The sequence below is a fragment of the Lonchura striata genome, chromosome 2 (assembly GCF_050655825.1).
Source record: "Lonchura striata isolate lonStrDom1 chromosome 2, ASM5065582v1, whole genome shotgun sequence".
Taxonomy (NCBI): domain Eukaryota; kingdom Metazoa; phylum Chordata; class Aves; order Passeriformes; family Estrildidae; genus Lonchura; species Lonchura striata.
Window position 1 is genome coordinate 135,905,772 of NC_140704.1, and position 27,878 is coordinate 135,933,649.

Genomic DNA, 27,878 nt, shown 5'->3' on the forward strand with positions numbered 1-27,878 from the left:
TCAGAATTCCTGCTGACAGGCAACAAGTGCTGTCTCCATCACCCACAAGATGGAAGATATCTGAAGCGGGAGAGGCCTTTTAACGCAAAGAAAAGCTGAAATCATTTTTCACAGTTAAAAATCCAAATTACCCACTGTGCATTAACAAATTAAGTTAAATTACAGTCACCAATTTTTCAATTCTCTTCAGTTTGAGCTCTGTACCATTGCCTTGACAGTGCAATATCTGAGTTTCTTTTGCTTGCTGTAAATAAATGGCAGGCATCTACCAAGAGAAGCTTCTTGACATTGATGAAATTCCCTCTGTGCAGAAAAAACAAAAACCTACTTGAGAAAGCATTTTCTTTTGGAAGGCTGCTGTAGCTTGGAGTGGTTCTTAGTGCTGTTTTCATTTGTTTTGATTTCTTGTCTTTTTTTTATTAAAGAGAATTCTACCTGCTACCTATTCATACAACAGTAACAACACCCTAAGTAAAGCAAGTGATTTTTCAAAAATCATAATGCTACAAAAATTACATATTTACACTGTGAATTTTTTACAAATATAGGAAAAATACATACCCACAATCTGGAGCTGGGCACCACCTACAATCAGGATCCGCAACCAGCCATCGCCTAAGCATAAACTCTTCATATTTTTCCATCAAGATGTCATCATTTAAAATCAAACGAATATCATGAGGATTAAAGCGTTCTGAGCATTCTGGGCAGCTAATATTAACTCTGCTCTCAGAGATTTCTATCCGCAGATACTGACGCAAGCAATCCACACAAGATCTATGGTGACAAGTCATTATCTCCGGGAACCTGTCCTTGGAGTGCCGCAAAAGGCACAAGGGGCATTCCATGAAGTCTCCACTTGGTTTGCTGCTAGAGGTTGTTCCGTTATCTGAAGAGGTACATGTGGAGAAAATCGAGTTCTTGTCCATACACATTTCTGAATGAATACTTTCAATACTTGCAATTCCATCAACACCTCCATTTAAATCCCTAGACTTGCGTTTCGTGTCTTTTTTTCTCCGAAAAAGTGAGCCCAATGAAATTCTTCTTTTCTTTGGTGCCTTTTTAACTGATGGCAAGCTCACAGAGGAAGCAGAAGACTGGAGGTCCCGATCAGAGCCCATTTGCCGATGTAAACTCATGTCTAGGTCACTCATCAGAAAGGGGTTAAATTTCATATACAATCCTAATCATTTTTAAGGATCAAATAGAGGCGGAGGATACAGGCATATTATTATGTAATCCAGTTTGAGAGTCTTCATGCAGAAAATTCACATGTATCAGCTTCCAGCAAATCCTTCAGAAGAATTCCCTGTATTAGGAAGAGAGATGGAAAAAAAGCAGGATTAGAATCACAATTATCTCTATTGGTTCTGAAAGGTCACAGCACTTTAGTGACCTGTTATTCCTATTACTACCATATTTTCCTCACCATCTGACCCAATACCTCTTACAGTCAGCTTTTTCTAGCCTTTACATCCTTCTTATCTTAACAAGCCTGAAATTTCCTTCTGGTCAAGGACTAACTTTGTTACACTTAATCAGTGCAGAAAACGGCATCTGCACTCCCCTGCTCCCCCGAGGAAAGCAGGGTGTGTGCGCATGTGTTTATGCATGTGTAGAAATTACCAAAACTCAAAGTGACAATTAAGTAAATATGCAAGTTCTTCTATAAAGCTTAGCAACAGGCTTACAGCATTGAAAACTTTTTTGTTTTCTCTACCTTACATTTTCTGCACATGTGATAAGGTCAAGTACAAATCCAATACAGTTAATTAAAGGAAAGATTTCTCAGTGTTTTTTGAACCATTTAGACTGACAGCAGAAATTAAATCACTGTAGCTGAACAACTCAAGATATTCTCAAAATCTGAGGGTTCTCAGAGAAGTATGCATATTTATACCATAAGGCATCTGAATATTTCAGGGAGCAGAGCTGCAGAGTGACAGCCAACACTGCTTGATTATATAGAAGTTGAAGGGCACAGCAAAGACTACAGTTAAGGTGACAACATTTGAATTTTTTATCAGATGTATTTCTATAAGAAAAAAAAAAAGCCCCCAAACCAGATTCCCATCACATACCAAGCTTCAGTTATTACCTATGTATAAGATGACACCAAGGATTTCCTCCTGTTCTCTGCTGCTTAAATGACTGTGCAGTGAGGAGAGAAAGAAAGAACTCTTCCTATTTTCCTCTGACAGAGGAAAAAGCAGATCACCTCCAAGCAAAACCACTAAGTTCTCCCTGAACATGCAACTATTCCCACTTCTCAGAAGCTTGACTGTACAAGAGGAATTTTTTTTAACTTTTGGTGAACTGCATCTGTAGCAGAAGAATGAGAAGGCATTTCTTACATGACACCAGTGTTGCAAATCTATGTGTAAAGCTACTGCCATGTAAAACTACTGCCATCCTTTCCCTCCTCAGTGTCTCCCAACTGACAGCCCAGAATGGTGTAAATGGGTTTCTATGACCTTACCAAATGATAAAATCTGAAACTGGATACTAAAATTAAGTCCAAAGGTAGAAGCAAAGGAATGCAGAGATGAATGCCTCTGTTTGTAAGAGCCAAGCAGTCCGCACAGCCGACAGAGGCCAGCACAAACCCAAACACGTGCTGCAGTCTCCGGAAGGATCGCTGAGCGACTTGGGTCACACTGGGGAAGTTTCAGGGGCCGGCTCAGCAGCAGCGGAAACAGGAATCCCTCTCTGAAGAGGAAAGGCAGAAATAGCCCACAGGGTCTCCATCCAGCAGAGATGGAAACACCCACAGGCTCTCCATCCCAGCAGAGCAGGGCAAGCAGCACAGCCACTGCTGGGCCCTCTTCAGACCACCACAGGCAGCTGCTAAGTCTGTACCAGCAGGCAGCCAAGACATCACCACTCAGTTTTCACTACCACCCAGTATGGTACTACTCCACAAATGTGAAAATGAAAGACAAGAGAAAAAAGGGGAAAAAGCACCAGCCCCACATGAAAACCCCTACCAAAAAAAATGTACATCTCCTGGTTTTGATAAAAAGAGGCCTTACATTCTGAGCCCCTAGAGTTTTTTTAGAATTTAAAAGCTACCATATTTTATTTTTCAAATGCTGAATTATTACTGATTTCTTCTTTCTTCTTTTTTTCTAATAGGAAGATCTTACCACTGTGAACATATTAAAAAAAATAATCTTAGCTTACTCTCAGAGTCTAAAATAAAGGGTGTAAATACTTCAAAAACATAACATACTCTTCCTTCCCTCTTAAGGGAATGTTTTTAGTAAAAAAAAAAAACAAACAAAAAAAAACAACTATCTTGGATGCTTTACCTGCTCTTGTTCCCAAAACAAATTTAATAATTTTGCAGCCACTGTTTCTCATTAAATGAACCAAAACATTCCCTGATCTAAAAAAATAAGAAAAAGGTGAAACTGAAAAAACCTACTCCATAATTTTCACAGAAGATGATGTCCTTCTCTCCAGGATCTTGGTATTATATTATATCATAGACAGACACAACTGATAGACAATGTCTGAAATATACTACAGATACAGTCCATTGCTGACAATTGAATCTGTATGTTCAGAAGTGCAAGAATAACCTTAAAAGCATTTTTATAACTGGATAATTACTAACATTGGTATGTTCACACAGACACTACGAGGGCAGTGGAAAGTGCCAACCTCCTAAATCAGGAGAGTTCATGAACAAAATGAACAGCAAGCAAAGCATTTATTTCAGGCAAAAAGTCTATTGCCGTTTGGGTTTGGTTTTTTTGGGAGGGGTGGGGGGAGGTTGTGTTTTTGTTTGTTTTTAAAAATAAAACAGAAAAAGGTAGGAAGTAAACACAGTAACACAGCCAAGTGTATGACTACAAGCCTTCCCCTCCTCCCTTTCTCTGGAGAGGAAAGAATGTGTTACTACAGCATTTCTGCCAGTTCCAACAGATGTACAAAACAAGAAATAGCAGTTCTGGTGATGAACCAGTTGTACTTTTCTTCTTCTTAAATAAACAAAGATTCTCCCATGGTGTAAAAAAAAGGAAGACCATTATATCCCATAATACTCTCTGCATAACGGAATCTGATAACCAGTCTCTCTAAAACAGCAACTTGCTCTTCTAAGGAAAATAGTTAAACTGTGACAGAATTTTTGAAAAGTTGCTGGTTATTTCAGACAATCATCAATTATGCTCTTTAGACTTAAATGTATAGAACTAGTTTCAAAAGCCAAGATCTTCCTTATATAGTAATTTTGGACTGACATTCTAGTGACGTTCAAAGATGACTTTGCTGAAGTGAAAAGATTCAGCAGATTTATTAGAGGAAAAAATTAATACAAATGTTACAATGATCAGAGCTGCACAAAATCATAAAAGCTTTACTACTGCAATCTGGAGCACTGGCTAGTTCTCATGTTGCCCAACCCAACACAGTATCTGCATGTTTCTGCTGACAAAAAGAAGTAAAAAATACTTGATTTTGTACAGCCAGAGAACACAATGCCCATATTATTCCAGTAACAAGTCCACATGAAGGGGATACCCTGTGTGCAAACTGAAGCTCTGAAATCCAACTACTTGAAATGAACAAGCACACACATACACAAACTATGGTAGTAATAAACAATCTGATTTTGAGGCAACATATGTTGCAAGTTTTGCATTACTCTCACTGACCAGTAAGAACTCTGTCAACACACAAAAGAAACTAATAGGTGCAACAGCAAACTGACAGAAATAACAGAGAGTGCAAATCCTAAAACTTTTAAGTTCACCACCGTTTCCAACATTTCCTCAAAAGCACTTACTGACTACAGAAAAACCATATTTCTGGCTTCCCGCCATGCCCAAAGCCCTACCACAAATCTGAATTCCAGCCATGCTTTGCATTCTGCTCATGCCACAGACTTAGCAGCTGCCACAGCACAAACACACCTTGTCATCTGAGGACGCAAAAAGGACATTTACAGTTTCAACCACCTGAAGCTCAGTATTAAGCTGGTATCTGTTCCTTCTGCAACCCTGCCTAAACTATTTGCTAGGGAAACCTAATAAGCATCCAGTTAAATACCTTAAATAGTTCTTTTTGACCATACTCCTTTCAGTAAATCTATTGGTGACCATATAATAGAGGGGGAGGGAAAGGAATTGGGAAAAATCTTGCCAGGGGAGAAGATTGCAACTGAAGAGATGACTGGGGTGATGAGTATCTTCTAATATGGCTCTCTATGGCACAATCTTTGCTTTTCTCATCAATTTCAAAAGGCTTTGGAAATGCCCTAAGTGCAGCTGAGAATAACTCTGCTGATTTTGCAAGAAAAGAGTGACAAACGCCTACCTCCATAAGCCCAGCTGCTGGGGAAGATTAGCTGCCTCATGCTCCTGACCGTCCTCTAAACACACCAGAGGCACAAGCTCAGCATGCTGCCTACTCTTCCACTACATGCCCAATCTGGGGTACAGGGGCAAAAAGTCTGCCATCAGGACAAACAGATTCACACAAACAGTTTCACACGTTTGCAAAACAAAGGCAGGCTTAAACATCAGTGTAGGAAAGGAGAGGACCCACCATAAACACAGATGTAACTACATCCTCACTACAACATCTTAAATATTCCCTCATCTAATTGGTGCTTAAATAGCAAATCTAGAGTTCTGTTCCAAACAAACTCTCTTCATCTTAGGCATTTGCTCCTCCAACGATTTAACCAAGCACCAACTCTGTTAGCATACTGAAAGCTACTTCCTGATTAAAACTGACTTTTAATAGCTTCCTTTCTGACATCTGCAATTCCCAACATTCATACTCTCTAGCTGCTTTCTGAAATGCAGTGATCCAGCTTAAAGAGAGCTGTAAAAAAACCCCAAACCTTCAGAGACTGAATTTCAACCACCATCACAGATAATTTCTGCCTCCCTCTTCCAATAAGCATCTCCTATCAATCACACAGAATTCTAAAATTTCTAAGCTGTGACATTCTTAGCATACAGGTATCACTAATCATCTAAAAGAGGCATCAAAAACAAATTTTCCTTTTCATTTAATCCATGGTCTAAGAACTATAAATACAGTGGAACAAAATGTAAAACAAAAATACGGAAGAGCTGAAGCTACACAATTAAATACCAACACACAGGATTTTGAAATGGCAAACAAGCACCTGATTTCAATGGCCATTATTTAAGCATCAGCTCATGCCACAGCAGCATTTAAAACTGGGGGAAAAATACAAACACTTTTGCCTGAGAATTTCTAGAAGAGGGTATCCCTACTTGCTTTACACACACTTCAGGTTCAAGTATACATCTGGCATTGCTGAGTTAAAAGAGTGATTAACAGCCTGGAGAAGTTTAACATCTTAGACAAAGTTAAATTTTGACATCTATGTGCTTCTGCAACACTGCCCCATTAAAAACATCTCAGCGTAGTCATGTAAATGCACATGGTGTCAGGGTATGTTAGGACTGTTACTTGGTTTTATTACAGATGATTTAGTACAAGCAGAACCAACACTTCGCAACTTGGAAGAAAACAGATGGAAATTGTGCTGAAACAACAAAAGTTCTGGCAAAACCTTTATATGCACTAAAATGAAAAATAAAATCCTTTAAAAGTAACATAATGCAGCATACTGTGTTAGGCAAATGCATATTGTACAGGTGACATGCTTAACTGCAACAATTAGCAGAATACCTTTATGACTCCTTCAGTATATTTCCCTTCATATTCTAAGATCTAAGAATAGCAACATTTTCCATATAGTGTTTCAAAGACTGTAAAGACACTTCAACTTAATTTGTGTGGCATTTTTTATTGTCTTCTAACTTCGATTTCTAATAAAAGGTGAAATAAAGGGTTGATAGTATTTGGATTAAACTGAACAGTTAATTCTATAAAAGAAAGTTAACAAATTTGTATCAGAAGATTTCTCAAGCTTTTAACACAAACTCAGACATACAGATACTTATTAAAACATTTACAGTGATTTGTTACAGTCTGACATACAGGATGCAAAAAGAGTTGTCAAAGCCTCTTTAATTCATTTAAATCAAACTGAATTGTGTAAAACTACTTTAAATTTATGCCAATGCCAATTTTACTTCATTTTGACTTCTCTCCTTTGAAAAAGGGTACCAATATGGTAATTTACATGTTATGGAAGTTTTACCTTCCTGCAAAAGTGTCTGAAAGATACCTTTTACTTTCTAGCCTGCTTTGTTCTAAGAGCTATGTATGTGAAAGCTTTTCTTATAGCATGAAGAACATTTATTACAAAAGTTACTGGAGTTGCTCCTACTAGTAGTAAATCTTTTCATATTGAAAATCACTTGATCATTTTGTTAATTACATCTCAATTCTTTATGCTTACAATGGAGTATTGATAGTTGCAGAGGCCATTATTCAAATAGAATTCCCAAATCCACAACTAAAGTTTTTCAAAACCTTTAGAAATCTGCCATGTCAAGACTTAAACTTCTCATCTCATCTTTAAATGACAGAAAAACATCTGCAGTGACATAATATAACTTCTTTTATTTTGACATAATATCACTTCTTTAATTTATGTAAATCCAATAGACTGGGACCAGAGTTCCCAGCAAGTACCATACCAAGCATTCACTCACTAATGGCTCAGTGTAGGTGCTGACAAGATCTGGGACATGCCCATATCAGCACCGTAAGCAGAATAGGGTAGGGCTCTTAGCCCTAATTTGAGAGGAAGTCAAACCCTCTGGAATAAGCCAGCTTGGCATGTGTAAACCATTAGACCAGTGCCAAGTGAGAAACAAGAGGGTCTTCCTGGAGCAACAGGAGTTGCTTTAACATATGGAAGTTTCTATAATGCAGTCTGTTTACTTTAGAGAAAGTCTCTCCTGACTTCTTATGGGGAGATTTAGGTTAGATGTTAGGAAGAAATTCTTTACTCAGATCAGGTTGCCCAGAAAAGCTATGGATGCTCCACTCCAGAAAGTGTTCTAGGCCAGGTTGGACAGAATTCTGATCATCTAGGGTGGTATCCCTGCCCATGCAGAGCAGTGGGGGTGGAACAAGATTATCTCTAATGTCCCTTTTAGCCCACATAATTCTATGATTCAATGTTATTAAAACCCCCTGATATTCATGGATACTATTATACAAGAATTAAGAGAAAAGCCTTTGTGAGGCAGAGATTAAATTATCTCTACTGCATTTACTACATACAATTACCTCTACTCTGTTACCATGTCTCAGTTTGTTCTGACTGTGCTTTATTTTTCCTGAAGGTCCTGTGTCAATTATCTGGAAATTCTATTTTCACTTACAGAACAAAGCAATATTGTTTGTAAAACAATGACACAAACAGACTGACTATGAACCCACTTGGGCTCAAGGACTGAGAGAGTCAGACTGAGTGAGCATGAAAACCAAAGGATTGACAGTATTTAAAATACAGAGAAGCTCACAGAACTGTCAAAACAAACTGATATACAATGTTCTGTTTTAAAATTCACAATGGTATGCAGCACATGACAAACCAACCCTGACAGCTAGAAAAATCTTCAACAGCTTATTAAAAAAAAAAAAAAGTTATGCTTCTTCCTTAGAAATTTATGAGCAATACATCCTGTATCATGTGTCCATGACAGCTGCTATTAGGAAAGGAAGTCTCGCAAGCTGCTCAGCTCATTCTGAAAGTCTCTGAACAAATGACTGGCAAAACTGTTCCTCTTGCAGATAATGCCTGTAAAGAAGAGAGTACACCCAAAGTGCCTCCCTCAGTCTGGTGGCAAAATGGAAAGAATTCCTTAAATTCTGAAAACATTAATTTTCTAAACCAGCAGCATTAAATCTGGGTATATTGTGTGCAGTGGTCAACTAAGCTGAGAACTCAGTAGAGAGATGCTTTCTATTTGTGTATCTGCAGGCCTGTGTCTGTTGCAAGTAAGACTATTTGCAATTTTCCCTTATCTAACTCAGCAGAGCAATCTTAGTTCAACCACGCACTCGCCTGCGTGTCAAAAGCTTCTCCTGTGCGCTGTGGTGCCTTCTGCAAACAAATGTACACCGAACTCCGCCAAAAGGAAACCAAAGTCTTGGAAACACTGAAGGGAAAAAAACCACAACAAAACCGAGAAGGAAGCAAAACAAAAATCACCAAAACATTTAACTATTTTAGCCCTTTAATCATTAAAATCCTCACACTAGGATAATGCTTTTCTTGCAAAAGTAACTGGAATGTGTTCTCTTAGTGCAAAGATGGGCATGTATGTTCACTTCTGAATACTGTGGAGAGATTTATTTTTATGTATCTGTATCTATATATAGATATTTAAGTATTGTTCTAAAATATTTTACTAGCTAGTGGTCTGAAAAGTGAAAGCAACACTAAGGGATTTAAAAACTGCACAAGCCGCATCTGCTATGTACCAAAAAAGAGGTTTAATTTAACTGTATTAATACTTTCATTCCTGCAGTTGCTTTTTATTCTACACTATACATTGCAAAATAATCAGAGTAAATACATGCACCAGTGAAATAACAAAATAGAAGTTTTTGGTTCCTGCAATGTCACCATCTCTGCAAGTGGAAAACATTGCAACACTCCTAAATGCTGAGATCATTCCTACAGAAAACTCTTCCAAAATGAAAATAACCAATACCAACAAATCTCCAGAATAAGCAGATTTAATTTCAGGTCTGTAATTTTGCCTGGTCAAACAGTAATGGCTACATACTGAATTCTGACAAGCTTTTGCTTTCAAGCAGGCATACAAGTTTGCCCCACTACAAAAACAAATCAAATAAAGAGTACCAAGAAACAAGGTGGAACAAATATTGTAGTAGAGGGATCTGGAACCATGAACAGGAGTTCCAGGGAGAGTACATAGACAGAATTTGAACGGCATACCAGAGACAGCAGCTTTAGGGGATATATAAGAGGATACAGATTGCGGTTCCTGGCACCTAATGGTTTTTAAATTCAACAAGAGACAGAGTTTCTGCCTTGCGCTGTGGGAAGATCTTACTGACCGTCTGACTGGCAGCATCTTCCAGCTCTGTTTTATCTCTGGCATAATCAACCTCTGTTTTGGAAGCAAGGAAGTAACTGGAACGTGTTCTCTTTGTGCAATGATGGGCATGTTATGTTCACTGTATGTAAGAAAAAATATAGAAAAACAATCCACAAACACCAATATTACCCCACTGCCCCAATCTTGAAATAGCTTTGCCTCCAACTAAGAAATGCTGGAAGCTATTAATGGATTACTTTATTAAATATTTGGTGCTATTTTGCCATTAAAAAACCCCCCATACAGACATACTTTGCAAAAACTTCTAAACTAATTAAAACGGAGTTAGAATTGCTAAAAAGTTTGTAAGACTTTTTAATTCTTCTGTGTTAGGCTTTTCAGGACAGACATCAGGTTAGGCTGACTGACAAGACCTTACCATGGAGGTAAGAACTTGGTCACAGTTTCTGAAAGTCACTTTGACAACTCGCAGTAACTTACTGTGCCAGTATCTCAGCCCTCAAGAACTGAACAGCTGCGCTGCTTTGGTCTCCCTTGATATCTCTTTGCAGAGAATAAATAATTTTGGTAAATATAATTCAGTATAAAACTTTCAGAAAATCTTAGATGACCGAGTGAATAATCCATGCCTATCTATTTTAGCAGTAGCAAGTGAGGGATACAGACAGAAACTATGACAGAGTTTTCTGAACTCTGTTAGGGCTAATGCCATGACTTCTGAAACTGCCCTCAGGTCAGGTACAAAGTTGTATCAGCCTAACCAACAGCTCCTGTTCACTCAAGAGGTGAGATTAGGTCAAAACCTAGCAAAACACATTCAGTTCTCCTGCAGCCTGATCTATTAATTTATTCTGCCAAGTACATTAACTGAAAAATCCTGCATGAATATATTTCAAATCACCAAGTCAGTTTCTTGCAATAATAGTTCTAAATTAACTGCTGCAATATCAAATACAACGCAAGATTTAAAAAAAAAAAAAGAACAACTGAGAGAAAAAGAGACAAAAACAAAGATAGGGAAAGGTCTAGCCAGGGAAACAAAAATACTCCATCCTGCCAGAAACACTGCCTGTAGCTTCCAGACAGGAAACTCACTGCCTCCAGAAAAACCATTGGCGTCAGGAAATGGCAGAAGTGCCACAAAACTTATCTCACAGCTGAACTTAATGTAAAATGAAGGGAGAACTTTAAAAAAGGAAGGCGAAGACAACAGGCTAGCCAGAGATCTTTGCTTATGAATACACTACGTGAAAATGTAAATCTTACTGATTTGTATTTGGAAGAAAGAATTAATGGAAAAGATTATTCTAGTCCAGCTGAAAATAAATAGTCCAGGTTGAAAAGACAGAGCCCATTCAGCGCAAGAGAATGATCTAACAGCATTTACTAGCAGACTCCACTAGCACTGTAAATAGTTTAAACACTACTGTGAGAGCACAAAGCAAGAAAAAGCTGAATGCCAGTCATTTAAAGTACATCTGATGCTTTACCTATGCTGGAGACACAGTACGTGCCAATAGGAGTAGTTATCCTGCCAGCACAATTATCCCACCTACAACACCACCATACTATGCCAGAAGATACACTATGTCAGCACACAGCAGGATTTAGCTATGTTGATGAGAGTTTTTCCAAACATTTTTCACTGACATCGACACAGACTGAAGAGTAAGCAGAGTTTCTCTATGCAAAACAACTGCTGCATAAAATGGGTGGAAACAAACGGGTCATTGCAAACACACTCACTTGTGGCTTTAAAGACTGAATCTTGTGAAACTTTCTTAGGCTTTATTGCCTTAATGGTGTCCAAGTATGAATCAACGCAGGGGAGTTTTGAATGCCCTGCAAGCCACTTCATTGTCAGGTGACACACTGGGTCACAAAGTGCTGACGAGACCCTGGCAGTGCTGCCACGTTCTGGATCGCCAGACAGCTTCACACCAAATTTTAAAATTTAAATACTCAAAGGTTTCCTGCTATGCTTCACACATTTACCAACAGAACACAAAGTCAAAAAAGACCTGCAGAAGAATTAGTGATGTTCCTCTGTCAGCTGAAGATGCTACAGCAGTTCTTAGTGTTCAGTGACACAAATGAGTGTGTGTCAAGATGTAGCTGCACTATTCCTCTTACTCTGTTATTTTTAATTAGTGAATTACACCTCCATTGCCAGGCCTCACAACACAGTATTTCTGAAATACAACTCCCTTGCTCTCATGCTTTTGAGGAGGCGATTGCAAAGCCTTTTCCTTTCCAGTCACGCCCTCACATTCAAACTCACATAGTGTTTCTGCTCCTTCAAAAGCATCATCTCAAACAGCTCTTTCTACATAATTATAGAAGCATCATTAGTTGGGCCCCTTCGTGCAACAGGCTGTGACACATATCTATTTCCAACAATTACAGGCAGAAAATACGAAGCAAGCATAATGCAATTCATAGAAAAGCTACTATGCTTATTTTCTCCATTATTTAGAACAGCTAAATGTTTCCTAATTATAGTCTCCAAACAAACCTGTTTTATTTCAGGTTCTGAGGTAAAACCATGGCTTTGTGTTTTTTAAATAGTAACACTGGTAATATGCCTTCAACTGTACCCTTTTTAGTAGATCTCTAAAAAAACCCAACACCTTAAGTCAGATTTTAAAGCTTCCTAGACCACAGAAATATCAGATTTGGTAAACTGAATTAGTACAGAAGATGCTGCCTCTAACCATGAGTACCTGTTAGCCTAAACCTGAGATCCAGCCCTCAAGTGTTGAGATAATTTCTTCCTTTAAAAAGCAGCACAAACGATTTGCAAACGCAAAAGCTTCTTGTTTATTTTTAAATTCAGCTGCAACCCTACAGCTTGACTCTGAATCCTCTCACAGTGGGATCCACTGCTTCATTCTGCTCTGATGGCCTAAAATATAGCTTTCCTGAGGTGTCTGCAGCCAGATAAATTTTAGATTAAACAAGTACCTTAAACTGAATATAACATACAGGCTTTCATATTTATTTTCAGGTCATAAGTATTTGTTTAATCAGCAATAACAAAAGCCAAATCTCTGTTTATCTTAAATCTAAGATACCAGTTTCTCTGGTGGCTCATAAATTCACAGTGTATTTGAGTCCTTGTTTTCTTTCTACTTGCAAGTTAACCATTAAGAATTTCAAACTGTAGTAGATGATTACTGATTTATTTTCTTTTTGCTTGTCTAAACCTAGTGTTAACATGGGGCAGGGGGAGGGAAATCCTTGAGCAATATATTGAATTTGCTTCTAAAGAATAACATCACTTGAAACACCAGCAAAGAGCTGTTACTCTAATCGCAGTTTAAAGAGCTAAAAGCAATATCCTGCCAGCCAGTAGTGTCAGGCACAAATATTTACAGAATATTCTGGAATGACTGCAATAAGCAAATGGGACAAAATCTACTTTATCAAGTACATTTTCTACCCACAAAGGACACACAGCAAGTAGCAGGCCCCAAGGACGACTCCCAGTGCCACCCCAACCTGTTTCCATTCCAGCATTTCCATCCATTAGTGCAGAGCAGAGCTACTCCAAGTGCGCAAAGCAAAACCTCTCCCCAACTCTGCTGATGTCAGAGCTCTCTCGCCAGCAGACGCTTTAGAAATAGTTACATTAAGTCTCCATTGTGCTGTGCAACTCAGAGCTCGCATTCCTGAATCGGAAAACGAATGCAAAAGGGCAGGAAGAGGGGGAGGACAAATTCAATTTTTCAGCCCGAGATTACAGCTGTAGCTGGCACAGTCTGTCCATGTGGCTGGCTCGCTTTGCAGGCTTCAGGTAAATTCTCTCTGCCCAGCAGAGGCAGGAGGAACAAAGCCAAAGGTTTTGGTGTTTTTTTTTTTTTTTTTTTTTTTGTTTGTTTGTTTGTTTGTTTGTTTGTTTTTACGGTGACCAGGGCTCACCTTTGCACTAATCCAACACCAGTAACATTCTGACTCTTCACTCAGAAATATAGCATTCACTCTCAGCAAGCTACACAAAAACACAAAGGCAGACTCACAAGTGTGATGGCTCATGTCACAGATCCTCACACTACAGTCTGTAAGCAAAACGACCTTGCAACTATCTTCATGCCTTACTCTCAGCTACTCCATATATTTATAATAAAAGGCTCCTCGCTTCAGTCAGAGCTTCTACCTGACATCCAGCAAGTGCCAGATGAAACAGAAGAACCCTCACTGAACACAGCATTCTAATACAGTTTCATCACATGGACTTCATAAACCTGCATTGAACACTCAAAGATAAGGACACCTAGCTTCCATGGCTCCTAACATCAGTCTGTTAATGAAAATTATCTTAGAGAGAAAACTGAGCATCTGACAGAGACACCAGACAAACCAGAGAAGATGCTGACATTTAAATGAAAACCAAGCACAAAGAGCCTTGAGTTTCATATTCACAAAGGGCCACATCTGTCTCTAGATAACCTGGTGACACTACCAAACAAACATTACTGAGTTAACTGTAGTTTACTATCCTGTTCCAACTCAGTGCACTGTGATCTGGACAAACCTGTATTTGTATTTGCTATCTTACAGAAAGACCAGATCAGTACAAAACACTGGACATGATGCCAGCTGCTCTTTAGAAAATCTGGATATCGCAGCTTTCTTCCCCTCAGCTGTAAGGATTACTACACAGGCGTAACTCCTAAGCTCTAGTCTGAACCCAGATCTCTCTTTTGGACATTGAAACAAATTTTTAAAATGCGGTATGTTTTCTCATGGTGGGTGGGGAGGAAGAAACAGCAAGAATAAACAAACTCTAAAAGTATTTATGATTTCAGAATAGTGTTACCACCAGCTCCATTCTTCAGGCAGCACAGAAGTGCCTACCGCAAACGTGAAACACATCTGTGCAAGCGCTTTTTTTTCCCAGCAAGTCTGCTGTATAATGCAGGGTGAAACTTCAACAGAATGAATAAATATTCTTGATGATTGTTTCATATTCAGTCTGAAATGTACTTCTCTAGCCTTGTTACATTGTAGTGTGTGTGTGGTTTCCTTGCTAAAGCTAGCATGAGACAAAAATGAATCATACACTGTGCCAGTGCCAGAAAAGATAATGAAACAAGCGCAATCACTGTTACTGAGGAACGAAAGTTCCCTACAAAAATGTTGGCTGCATATCTGTTTCCATTGTAGGATTAACTTTTTCAGTGTCTTTACCTGAGAAATAAGGCATATAAAATGTCAAAAGAGTTCTAGTGGTCTACAAGTGAGACATTTAAATCAGATCATTTTAACTTAGGTAAGTTGAAAGAACAGGAGCTTTATGATTTAATAGTTCTTTAGAAGCTTAAAATCTATGAGTGAAAACAGCAAATAAATTATATTCTGCAAAACTGCAGTTTCTTTAACATTTCTGGTATACTGGCTATGTTCAGTGAACAGAGCTTATTCTATTTTCTAAACAATTAGTCAACATTGCACTAAAAAAAAAACTGCAACAGGAAAGTTATTCAGAAATTAATTCTGAAGTTTTTAGCTGTTCCGTCATTCATTTCTTTCATGCTCACATCTTTTAGGATTACGAACAAAAGTACTTGTAACAATTCACTTTCTGTCCTTATTTCTGACCTTTCTGATTTGCAATCCCACTGTTCACCACTCATCCTCAAATAATTCCAGGGACATAAAATTATCAAATACTGTATGAAAGAACATAAATGATTCCTCACACTCTTCAAGCTGTGAGCAACTACGGAAGTACTCTGCTGCAGTTTTAGACGTATTATTAAAGAACCCTCCTCTGAAGAGGAAATCTGTTGTCACCTTCCAGTTATCACAGTGGTACAACTGTGAGAGTCGTGTGATGGAACTTAAGGAAGCTGAAAGGCTAAGGCACATTTAAAAGGATTCAAACATCAGTACAGATAGAGATTATGAATGATAAATGCAAATAAACTAGAAGAACAATCTGCCAGGCCAACTCACATGGCACAACACTATGTCCGAAAAGGGATTGTTACAGTTCACAAGACTTAGGTTATTTACTTATACCAGCAAGCCTTAACCTAAAATAAAATGTATGCTGAGTGCAGGTGTTTTAAATACCTGCTGGTCAGGCTGACTGTTCCTTTCTGGGAAGATAACGGCTACACTAAAACACACCATTTGTTTAAATTTCAGTTTTGATGTAACTGAGGTAGGTTATATCTGTCCACACTTCCCCATTAGAGAAGTTAGAGCACCTTCAGCTCCATTTGCGGTTTTTCAATGGAAAAACAAAGCAATACTAAAACTTCACAGGTTTCCCTGTCTTGGTCCCTCTCCCTTCTCTCCAAATGTCCAGTAACACAGTAGTCTCTGAAGGCACAATCCTAGAAGACTGTTCTGCTGAGACAGAAGGGGAGAGAAGAAAAATGAGAAAAAGAAAGATGAAATGTGTGGAGTGAAAGTCAACCTACCATAGAAAGCAGAATTCTATACAATTCACGTGTAGATGCAGTATTGTTTATTCACTAATCTGACCTCGCCTCAAATTACTGAGAGAAAGGAAAGAGGGGGAGGATGTGACACAAATTGTTCTCAGGACAGTAAGAGAAAACCCCAAGTATATAGAAAATGCCCTTGCCTTATCAGGTACTTACTGGTGTAGAGTAATTGCATAACTGACATCTACGCTTTCCTAAAGTTTGGCCTGATAACAAAGAATGAAGTTAACATAAAAATTTGGATCATGTTTATGTTCCAGCATTTCTGACAACTCTGGTTTCTACTTTGACTTTCTACCTTACTAAAAACACTTTTTCTGATTGTGTCATGTTTGTCTACAGTATCAAGATCCACCAAAAAAACTGAGCTGCCAAGTCTTTCTAGCAACAAGGACAACAAAATCATTGTGTTAAACTACTTGTTCATACAGAACTGTTTCCTATACTGTATTTAATACTAGTACATAAAAGTTCTACACAGCCATGCCATACCTGGCAAAAACAAGTGAAAGCAAATGTCATTACACCACTGCTAATGTGATTATAGAAGACAAAATCTTACCCTCTTTCTGACCTCCAGGAAGTCCTTTCTCCAATAAATAATCTGCTTGTGACACACTGTATTATCAAATACTCTTCAGGTAACAGAGGCACAGAAAGCTACACTAAGAACTATGAGGACATTTAATATTGCACACCTGAGTGCTCAAAAATTAAGGATTCCAGAAAGCAAGCTGTCGATAAAAACTAAATTCAGCATTCCTGCGACCAACCAATTGATGGTGCAGCTGGTGTACTGGAAGGCAGTGCAAATTTTGGTCCAGTTTCAGCACCTATGATGGCTGGCTGTGATATCTGATCCTTGTCACTATTTCCAGGGACATCAGGACATCTCTTCCCCTGTCCACAACAAAGATCCAACTACCAGGACAGGTAGACACAAATTAAGTGGGTCCAGCTGCTTCCCACCCAAGCAGTAAGAAGTATAGCATCATGTAGGTGAGCTGCAGTAAGAGAAGCTGTAAGACCTCTGCTAAATGTCACATAGTGCTCTAGCAGTCATTTCCAGGCCTTGGGGAGACCCTAAAGGCTGTGCCCAGCTTCTGAACTTCCTGTAGAATCACATAGACATACTGATTTTTCTGGAGTGGCCTCATTCCAGCAACAGCTTTTTCTCATTTCCATACTAAATGAGGCTCCATATCTACATGTTGTGTATTTTTTGCTCTCTAACAACATTATACAACACTGAATTCACAAATACCACACAAATCCTTAAGATATTTTTACCAGACTAAAGGCTTCAAAATCATTAGCAAATCAATCTTCAAAGCAGTTCTGTGAAATCTTCACAGAAATTCTGCAATGGAAGATTATTTTCCAAATTTGCAAAATGGGAAACAAACACGAAAGCTAATGCTGTCACCTGAAATGAGATTCTGATATTGTGGGCTGCCAAAGTTCTAAGGTTGTTTTGCACCAATATAGGACTGTATAGGTCCAAAACTTAGACTGGGCACTGACAGCACTGACCAGCTGATTAACACCTGAAAGTCTGAAGATGGGCATATAAGAAAACACCTAACTCTTCTATAAGGGCTTTGCCCAACACTACAAACATTCTACAAATAAGGTGCCACAGACTCCTTCTTCTAGCATTCCCTATCTTAAGTTTATATCCCAGCACACTCCAAATAATGTGGCTGTTGTCAAACGATTTAAACGCCAGTAGTATCTTTCCAGTTGTCAGGGCACAAGAATGTTCTCTTACACAAATTTTCTACAATTTAATAATTTGCAGACACCAAGTGACAAAACTTAGCCAGCATTAACTAGAATTAGTTTCTCTTTGAAAATTCTATCCCAGTGACAGATTTTATTAACACTGGCCAATGGGTTTCTAAAGAGCACAACAAACCTGGAAGAATGCCTTCTCTCAAGGACACTACAGTTTACTACAGGGTGTTTTGAACCAGAGGTTGTGGAATACATCTCAAAGGAAGAACCCTGTGAAATAAACTCATGCTGCTGCAACAGCAGATGCAGGTGGCAGCTGAGAGGGCTGTGCATGACAAAACTTAATTTAAACTTTTCCATCCCTCCTTCCCAGATGTTGGTCAGTAATTAGCAGGAGTTAGGGACTTGTAAAGAATCTCTCCTTTTATAATCTTCTTTTGCAGGTGCTCTAGTTTGAGAGCAAAAACATGAAATAGGGACAGCTGTCATAAAAAGGGAGATTTGGTTTAAAATCAGCTGTTTCAGTCTACATCACCCTCAGTTCCTTCATGCAACCTTTTCTTCCTACTCTTCCTCACTCTTTTTCCTTCTACCTCTTCTGTTGCCTCTACCCATGACGTTTTCCTGTACTTCCTTTGAAGTGAAGGTAGACAGCTCACACTTTGTCTCAAGCCTCTCATCCTGACAGAATCAAGAGCAAAATGAAGCATTCCCCCTTCTCACTTGGGTCTCTCATCATTAACTTGATGCCCAGCAGCTGTGATACAAAATTTAAGTCCCTTACCACTTGCTAAAATGGCTGAAAAAAGTGTGGCTGCATGTGAAATGTTCAGAATTTTGGTGCCACAGCAATCAGTCTTTCAAGAAAATGCTCAGAAACACTTTCTAAAAATTTGCTATTCCTTGCAAGTTTTCACAGAGATAAAATAAAGATGGAGCAAGGCTTCTCTAAGAAAATAAAAGCAAAAGAAAATGGAGAAAAACCAAGCCAACCTCTGATCCAAAACACAGACATTATAACATTCTCAGAGCAGCTGCACTACATTTTTAAACATTAAGAAACCTTTCCTCTGGATTCTCAGAAACAGCATTTGATTTTTTTTTTTTGCTTTAGACCAACTACATTTTGAATGAAATAGAACCAAAAACCTGAATGCCTGGTTTTGTAATGTGAAGTATTAATCTTACTTATATAAGAGACTGTTCTAAGTATTGTATACACAATACTTGGAGCTTCTAACCAACTCCTAAAAAGAGGAATTCTTTGATGATTACTTGATGTAGCAGCCCCAGTCCAAATGAATACCTACCAAGACTATTTCCCTTCCATCATACACTTATCACATGTGTAAGTGCATTTATTTAGTATCTAGTATAAATTCTAAAAACAAAGCATGAAGGGAAAGAAGGCATCACTCATTTTACAGACAAGTGTTTGAAGCAGCCAGATAATGTGACTTGCCAAAGTTTGACAGAGACAATGCACAGAAAAGGTGATGATGGGCAGAGAACATGTCTTACCTCACAGCCAGACTGGGATGTAGCAATGATCAGCCTCCCCTGTCTGAGCTGCTAAGCATTAAGCCACAGTAATTCCACAACTTGTTCTCATTTGCTTGTACTCTGATACATGTACTGCACCAGCCCACTCATCACCATGAGCTGTCCTCAAAAAAATTTAGAAATCCCACCACCATTTGGAACAGAAACAAAGCGTGTTTTTTGAACCTTCATACATAACTCCATCATCTGGCCCGAATATCCAGAGACTGCGTCAGTACAAACAACTGTTTCTCCCTTTTATCTCCTGCTCATTTTACAGTACAATATCCTCCACAGGACTCACATCACTGGAGAAAGACCCTTTACATTTTCCTTTGCCTGGAAAAACACATGGCCTGTAATGGCAGCCTGGAGGTATTTAATGCCATTCAACAGTATACCTTTCTCATCCTTGAAGAAAAGACATATGTATCTAGAAAGAAAGATAAACGCTTGATAAAAAACAGACAAAAACTATTTCAAAGAATTTAATGTACTGACACTGTAAATTATAACAGGAAAATGTTGATACCTTTAGAAGGAAAGGTTATGATAAAATTATTTCAAAAGCTTAAAGGCCTTGGTTTCTCCAAAATGAAGCCATCTTCCCTAACCAAGAAATAAATATGTAAAAGGCCAAGCCAGCTATACTATCACTCAAACTAATCCAGAAAAATAAGTTCTAAAAATATTTCAATAACATACTAATCTAATCCCCAATTTTATTTTAAAAAGGCTATTCAAGCAATTACATAATTTGATTATATTTTGTAATAGAAACTGCAAACTTCCAACTGTCTACTAATTTATAAATTTGCAAATTATAGAATAAACTACATCATGCTAAAAAAAGTCTGTTGGAAGTGCTCAGGCACTTGATTGAAAGAGAGCATAAGTAGCTTTTGTCTAAGACATATTCTTTCAATAGGAAGAGGCCAATCTATATTTTTAAAGGCCAATCTATATTTTACTCAAATATAAATCATATGAGAATGTATTAAAATGTTACAATTTTAATACATTTCAAGCTATCAGTAGACATGAGAAAACACATGCTGTTATTTAGAATAAATCTACATTCCCAACTACTCTCCAGGTTCACCAGAACGTAACAAGTCGCTCCCAATTTTATGAGTTCAGGATCCTGTATGCAGCCTATGTAAGACTCCATTGTGCAAATGACAGGTGCAACAAATTTTCTATTCGTCCCAGGCCCTAAACACAACTTGTCAGAGTGGTTTCAGATTCAAAAAGTACATTTATCTCCCAGCCAGTACGTTCTAGTACCTTCTATACTGCCACCCATCTAAGTATCAAATCTGTCTCATCACTGTGAATACCCAAGAAAATCTACCACAATGAGCCCAACAGCCTAATAAAACACACCTCAAAAAACTGCTCCTTCAAAAATCAGTATTTAATTTGCTACTAATCCAACTGAATATATTATTGTTCTCACACTATAATATGAGGACAGAAGTTCGAACTTATCTTTCTTATATCAGAACTGAATTTCCACCTAGAAAGATGTGAAGCCTTGGAACAGCAGTGTTAGCCAGGGAAGCAAGTGCATGACCAGAGGCTGACAGAGGGAAGTGCTGCACAGATCTCTGCATCATTTACAGCCACACACAGCCACCTCTAATACAGTGCATTACATATTTTCTAGATTTACAAACAAAAAGCTGGAGAATACTTGTTTCTCCTTTTGTCAGTGGTTAGAAAACTAGGAAATGAATCAGGATGAAATAATAAATTTTCAGGAGAAACACCATGAAATTTTTTGATCATAGATAAGATTCATTATTTTTTAAAGTGACGGGAACTTCAACAGACAAATTGATCTAAAAATCATAATTTTAACAGATAGTAGAGTAACTATGGATTGTTCAGAAAAGGAAAACAGATTTGGGTCTTCTTTTTATTTATATTATGTCATATCACAGGTGTCTTTCTGATGCATCATGATCTGCATCCAAGTTCACTGACTGATGGAACACCAGCCAAGATAAGAAAGATGGGAGGGCTGCCAAACAAGCATCAGTGCCAAATTACAGTGAACCCTTCATTTTCTTTCCAGCTTTGCCACACAAGAGGCTTTATTTCCAACAACTCTGGGCCTCCATCTTATACATACGTTGTTGATAATGCATTTACGTTTCACTAGGACTTCCTACAATGAATTGTGAGAAGTAACATACGATGACACCAGCAAGCTCTGAAATCACTTTCCCATGCAAATCCAAAATCCTGTCATCCCTGAACACCATCTCTTCTGGTCTGTTCCATCTGTTATTTAAGAGTGAAAAATAACCATGTCAAGAAAAAGAAAGGAAAAAAAAAAAAAATAGAAGCTAGCTATTCAAGAGAAATCCTTCTCACGAAAAATTAAAATGGTAGTCAATAGCCAGATTATTTTGATTCATGATGTCACATGACATTTTAAGACAGCTGTCTAACTGCAGATACAAAAGAACAACAGAACCAGCCTATAAACCCAACTAGAGACCACGCTAATCACTTGAATTTCAACTCTGCACCAGAATATTCTTCCTGCCCCACAGCCCTCCCAGTCAAAACTAATCCATGGGGAAGAAAATTAACAAAACTGAATCCTGAGCAGGCACAGTTTTTGTCTCAATAATAAATTTTATGGCAAATTGACAGCACATTTTTTTCTCATTTGTGAAGCATTATTAAAGGTGGGATAGAATCACCCTGGAGCATGCTGGATGTCTTTCAGCTGACACTGATTTAATCCCAGGCTGCCAAGTTTTCACCGGCCACCCAGAGGGATCAGAAATGAACTTGTCTCTCCAAACCAACATATAATTCATGTCCTTACCTACTCTGGGATGAGGAAGCAACTTGGTTTCAGATTGGTTTCATTTTAAAAGTGGAGGGGAAATTTGAGCTCCTGTCAATCACTCTATCAGCTACTGAAGAAAAGGAATATAGCAGGAGCACTCAGATCCTCTGCATATCACTAAACTTTCTTTGTTTTTCCTCTACAGAACAGGTAAAATAACTTGCTCTTATTTCCATATGTCCACACATTTTATCAAATTAATTAAATTTTTAAGAAATCTAATATTGTAACACTAATCCAGTTATTCAAAAGAATTATTTTTATTCCAAATCTTATTTTTCCTCATTATTTTAAATGCCTCAGAAATATAATAATTAGCTATAAAACAGTCTGCAATCACAACTGGCAAGAAGGAGAATTTTTAAACTAATGCCTTGGATTTCAGATGTTCTAGTAACTCAAAGTCTGCCTTTAAAAAAAAAAAAGGAGTATTACCCTACAATTTTTGCTGAGGAACAATCTAGTTAGAAGTGTTAAACCACACAGATAACCTTGAAGTTAAAATTTTATGGCCATATAAATGTGCATCAGTATCTCAGTATTCCAACAGATGTGTTGGGTTTTTTTTTAATATTTCCCAAAATACGAAATACATGATGGAAAGCAATATTCTATATTACAATGTAACTGTTTCTAACCAATAAACAAGCTTGTGAATAAAAGCTTCCTTAAAAAATAGTTTTATTTTACTAAATCCAAGTAAAATCTCATCTAGCTGTGACAAAGATTTCTTGTGCCAAATGATTTCAAAATGTTGATACAAATATTTAGTATTATGCCCTGAATAAAGGTAAGAGGAAGTCAGCCTAATTATTGAGCCAGTAAGAACATTAAATTTATAAAACATAATCCTTCTATTTGTATGTAGTTCACCTGCTGTGGCTTGTCAACAAGAATAAAATATTTCACCAGTCATGGATTTGATAAATATTTCTCCAAAGCAACCAGAAAGTTCCCATGTAATACATCTGAACTAGTCAAAATCTTGGAAACTACATTATTTCCAAGAGATTGCTGAAAGCACTTCAATAGAGAACGTAATATAAGAGGAAAAAACTTTAATAAAAAGTTTTGATAACAAACCAAAGCAAACAAAAAGCATAATGTCTTTTAAAATGCTAAACACACACTTATACAGACTCAGCAAGAATATTAAACATATGGCATCCCAGGAGAATGTGGGGAAGTGGTCCTCACAGATGAGATTTACAGAAGAAATGAACTGGCAGTGAAACATAAACATGACAGAATTTCAGGTGCATTCAATACTGTAGCTGTAATAAGAAAAATAAAAACAGAAGTCCAACAATTTTGCATATTTGTGTGCATTTGAAAATCAAGTATCTGCAGACATCCTAAATAAACAACCTTTGCCAGTAAAAACTATTATATTTTAATTATATTCTTTAAGTAATATCCTGGTTAAGCAAAGCATAAGATAGATGCTATCTAGGCTGTTTTTGGGATACTCTAGGTAGGAAGTCACTGAAGAAGAAAAGACACTGCCCTGCAGTACCACTACAAAAAAAAAAAATTATCTGTACTGCCTCTTTCAACCAGGGAGCTCATCTCCATATAAAACTTTTCTATTTACACCACTATAATAAAGACACGAAATATTAGAATAAGCCCAGTAAGCCTTTTTCAACACAAATTCACAGAATCAGTTATGTTGGAAAAGACCTGAAATCACTGAGTCCAAGTGCTAACCTAACACTGCTAAGTCCACCACTAAATCATGTCCCTAATATAATCTAATTTGAGGTGTTCAACAATAATAGCTCTTTTGCTATGAAAGATTCAAGATGAAAATCCCTCCAGATTTATACATACAAATAAAAAATGGAAGATGGGAAGGTATATTTGGTTTTTATTTATTTAAGAAAGGAAAGTTGTTTCAGTTTTGAAATAAGTACTTTGAAGTGAGGAGCTTCACTGTTTACTTGAAACCATTTATTTCCTTCTACAGTTCCAAAGAAAAACATTACACAAATACATTAGAGGAAGCAGGTGTAAAACTGCATTGAAAAGCTATTTAAACTTCTGAGAAACAAACTTTATGTCAGCGTAGGAGATCTTTTAAGCATTTCCTTATGTTACCTGCTAGAACATGTAATTTAATATTTATCTTGCTGCTGTGTTAAAAGAAAGCAACCACAGGATGTTATTTCACAGTACTAGCAAGCCATGCATACTCTGTGGCCCTAAGCATAAAATAAAATTTTCACAGTGACAAGAAAACCCAATGTCACTTTTAAGCTGTAAATATATGAAGAAAATGCTGAGGATTTCAAAATAGTGGTGTAAAATACCTACAGGACATGATAGTTCAAACCAACAAACTAGCAACACAAAAACCCCCTTTAAGCTAGGTTGCATAATTCCATGAGATACTACATTGCTTGTTTTCAATGTGCTTTCAGTTTTAGTTCAAACATACTTCTTGTTTTATAAATCAGTTATCACTGAAGTTACAGTAACATCTGGACTTGTTTTAGACTAATTAAGCTAAATATCACTTTAAGAAATGTATTTCAGCAGGAAAAAATACATTTACAAAATTCTACTAATGTGCAATTAGGCAGCTTGCAGGTTTTTTGTATTTTAACATAATTTCTTCCAGCAATGCACAAAGCAACTCCGTGTGGACAGAGACACAGCAGATCAACATGAATGTAGGTAGATAGGTAGATATGGATGCATTTTAAAATACTAAAATATTTAAATACTAAAGAGAATACACCTTTTCCAATATACAGAGCTAGAGGCTCTCAGAGGAACTTTATGCTCAGTAAGCTTCACTACATATTTTCAGATCCCACAGAAGCAGCCCCCAGTGAATTAGCTTCAGAGGGTTAAATTAGTATAAGCAGCAGCCCATGCTGTCTCTTGTTTCAGGTTAACCCACCCTGAAGCACGAATTCAGAACAGGACCACCCTTCACTCTTCAGAGCGAGGTCAGGCATTTGGTTTAAACTGCCTGTAACAGAGGTTTAATGCTAAATCTTTGGATCTTTATAGGAGCAGGGACACTCACTGCATTATATGAATGGACATAGGTTAGTAAATTCCAAGAGAAAGTAATTAATTAATAGAAGGTGGTAACGAGTGTTTACATTTTAAATCACTGTGGCTATTTGCTAAATTAGCAATGTCCTTCTGCTTGCAGCCAAGTTTCCAAACTAGCTTATACACTAACTCCCAGAAGGCAATCATTTACCAAAACTCTCTCTATAGGGGCTGGATACCAGCAGCACACAAAAGAGTACAGCAGTCCTACAAAAAGCAGCAGCAGGCTTATAAAGCAAGGATGGATACAGCACCTCATGGTTAAACAGCAGATGTTACGGGGGAGGAGAATGCAAGCACACAGTCAGATTAAGTCCAATTGGAAAAATACAACCATGCTACTGAAAACAGAAAATAAACTATTAAGTTAAACTCACTGTGAGTCACCTCATTTTCAGAGTTTAGCAAGTAATTTACTTCAAAAGACAGTACTTTCTTGTTAAAAGAAAGGCTAGTTATTATTATGACTGCCTGACACTTCCCACTCCAAAAACCTATTTTCCAACCTGCTTAGAATTTTCTCAAGGAAACTGGGATTAAAGTTATACACTAGAATCTTCTTTAGCACTTTTATTTCAACCAAAGTACTTACGACAATAACAAAAAACCACTGCAGCTCAAAAAACCACAACAATCTAATGGAAAAAATTATCCTGGAAATGTTCAACACTAGCACACTTTGAAGCTGGAATTCGAATTCCAGCCTGTAGAACTTGGATGTGCATTTTATCATCCTTCCAGCAATGTGAATAAATCCCTGCTTGCAAGTTTTTGGGAATATGAGAAAAAGATACCCAGTCTCCAGGAAATAGCATATATTTTTTCTGCTAATATCTCTACTAAACTTGATCCAGCCTGGAACTGAATAGAATCTTCCTTTCACTTCCAGGTGAACATGATGCCTCGATCAAATACCAGGAAATAAAGATAGGAAGCTGACTTATGCTTTCCAACATCCAACTAATAAGAGGCAGCAACATAGAAGAAACTTCAACCAAATGTGGAGGGGGTGGGATTTCAACCTAAACAGTCTTGCAATTTTAACAAGAATCAAAATGGTGGCTGCCAGAAACCTGCACCGAAACTGGATGGTTGAACAGCAACTCCATCACAGCATGCTAAAGAGAAAAATGTAAGAAAAAAAGGGGACTGCAAAGTGAGGAAACAAACCAGTGCTGTTTGGGGAAGTAATCTGTGACCTTTAGCACAAGTAATAAGAGATTATACATGAGAGACAGAATGGACTGGCTGATCACAAACACTAGAGGAAAATAAGCAAATGACAGCAAGAAAGATTCTACAGAATAGTTAACAGGACACAGAGAGGGAAAGCATCTCCAAATCAAAGGAGAGAAAAAGTAAAGACCTCAGATTAGGTATTGAAAAGGATATGATTTTAGATCAGCCAAGGTATCATCCTAACAAAAATCTTAACTGGCTAAATATTAACAGAATTGCATAAAACACTGTTAATTATACAGAAAGTAAAAGTTACCTTCCTGGTAACAATGAAAAATGACAATGAAAAAGCAGCAAAAGCAGCTTGTACCACCAAAGCAAACCTTCCTCCATTGCCAATCCTTTACAGTCAAAGACAGACATAAAACACTCTACACAAGCATGTGGATCATACTGTCTCAGGTCAATCCCTATAAAGCATGACACAGTATTATTAAATACTACTAGCTCAAACAGCAGCAGTTTGTCTAGTGAGTAACTTCCAAACCTCCTGATACGACTTAAGTTATTATTTTTAATGGATAGAAAACAACACACAAACTACATTAGAAATAATTCTCTCTACTTGATGAAGTTACGTTTGGAAATGATTGCTGAAGCATGTTATGACAGTTTAACTGCATGGCTTTTATCCCTTCCCCCCCAGTAATAGCTCTGCCTGGGTACACACTTATCAAGTCACTGGTTAGGATTTTGTTTATCCTTACTCATTGTGCCCCCTATAAAAATAAATAAACAAATTAATAACTATAGCATAATGCTACATTGAAAGCAGAAATTAATTTCCCCGTAAGTCATTGCAGAGCACCAATATGTCAGATTCATATTGCTAAAATAGTCAAAACTATACTCATTCCACTGAAGTAGCATGGTTATTATCCCTGTTAACAGACACAATATTAGAATATGATTATGGATTAATTTATTTACCACCTCAGATGACTGACCTGAGATAGCCTAAAT

General features: G+C 37.5%; 1 protein-coding gene across 2 annotated transcripts in view; it reads right to left on the reverse strand.

The window, feature by feature from the left end:
- The window catches only part of RNF19A (ring finger protein 19A, RBR E3 ubiquitin protein ligase), a 56,716-nt gene that overhangs the window by 19,775 nt on the left and 9,063 nt on the right, over positions 1-27,878 (reverse strand). For both annotated transcript variants that reach the window (XM_021529428.3, XM_085573907.1), the window contains exon 3: positions 562-1,312. In XM_021529428.3, coding sequence (XP_021385103.1) covers positions 562-1,178 — 617 coding nt within the window. In that variant the 5' untranslated portion in view covers positions 1,179-1,312. The remainder of the gene's footprint in view (positions 1-561; positions 1,313-27,878) is intronic.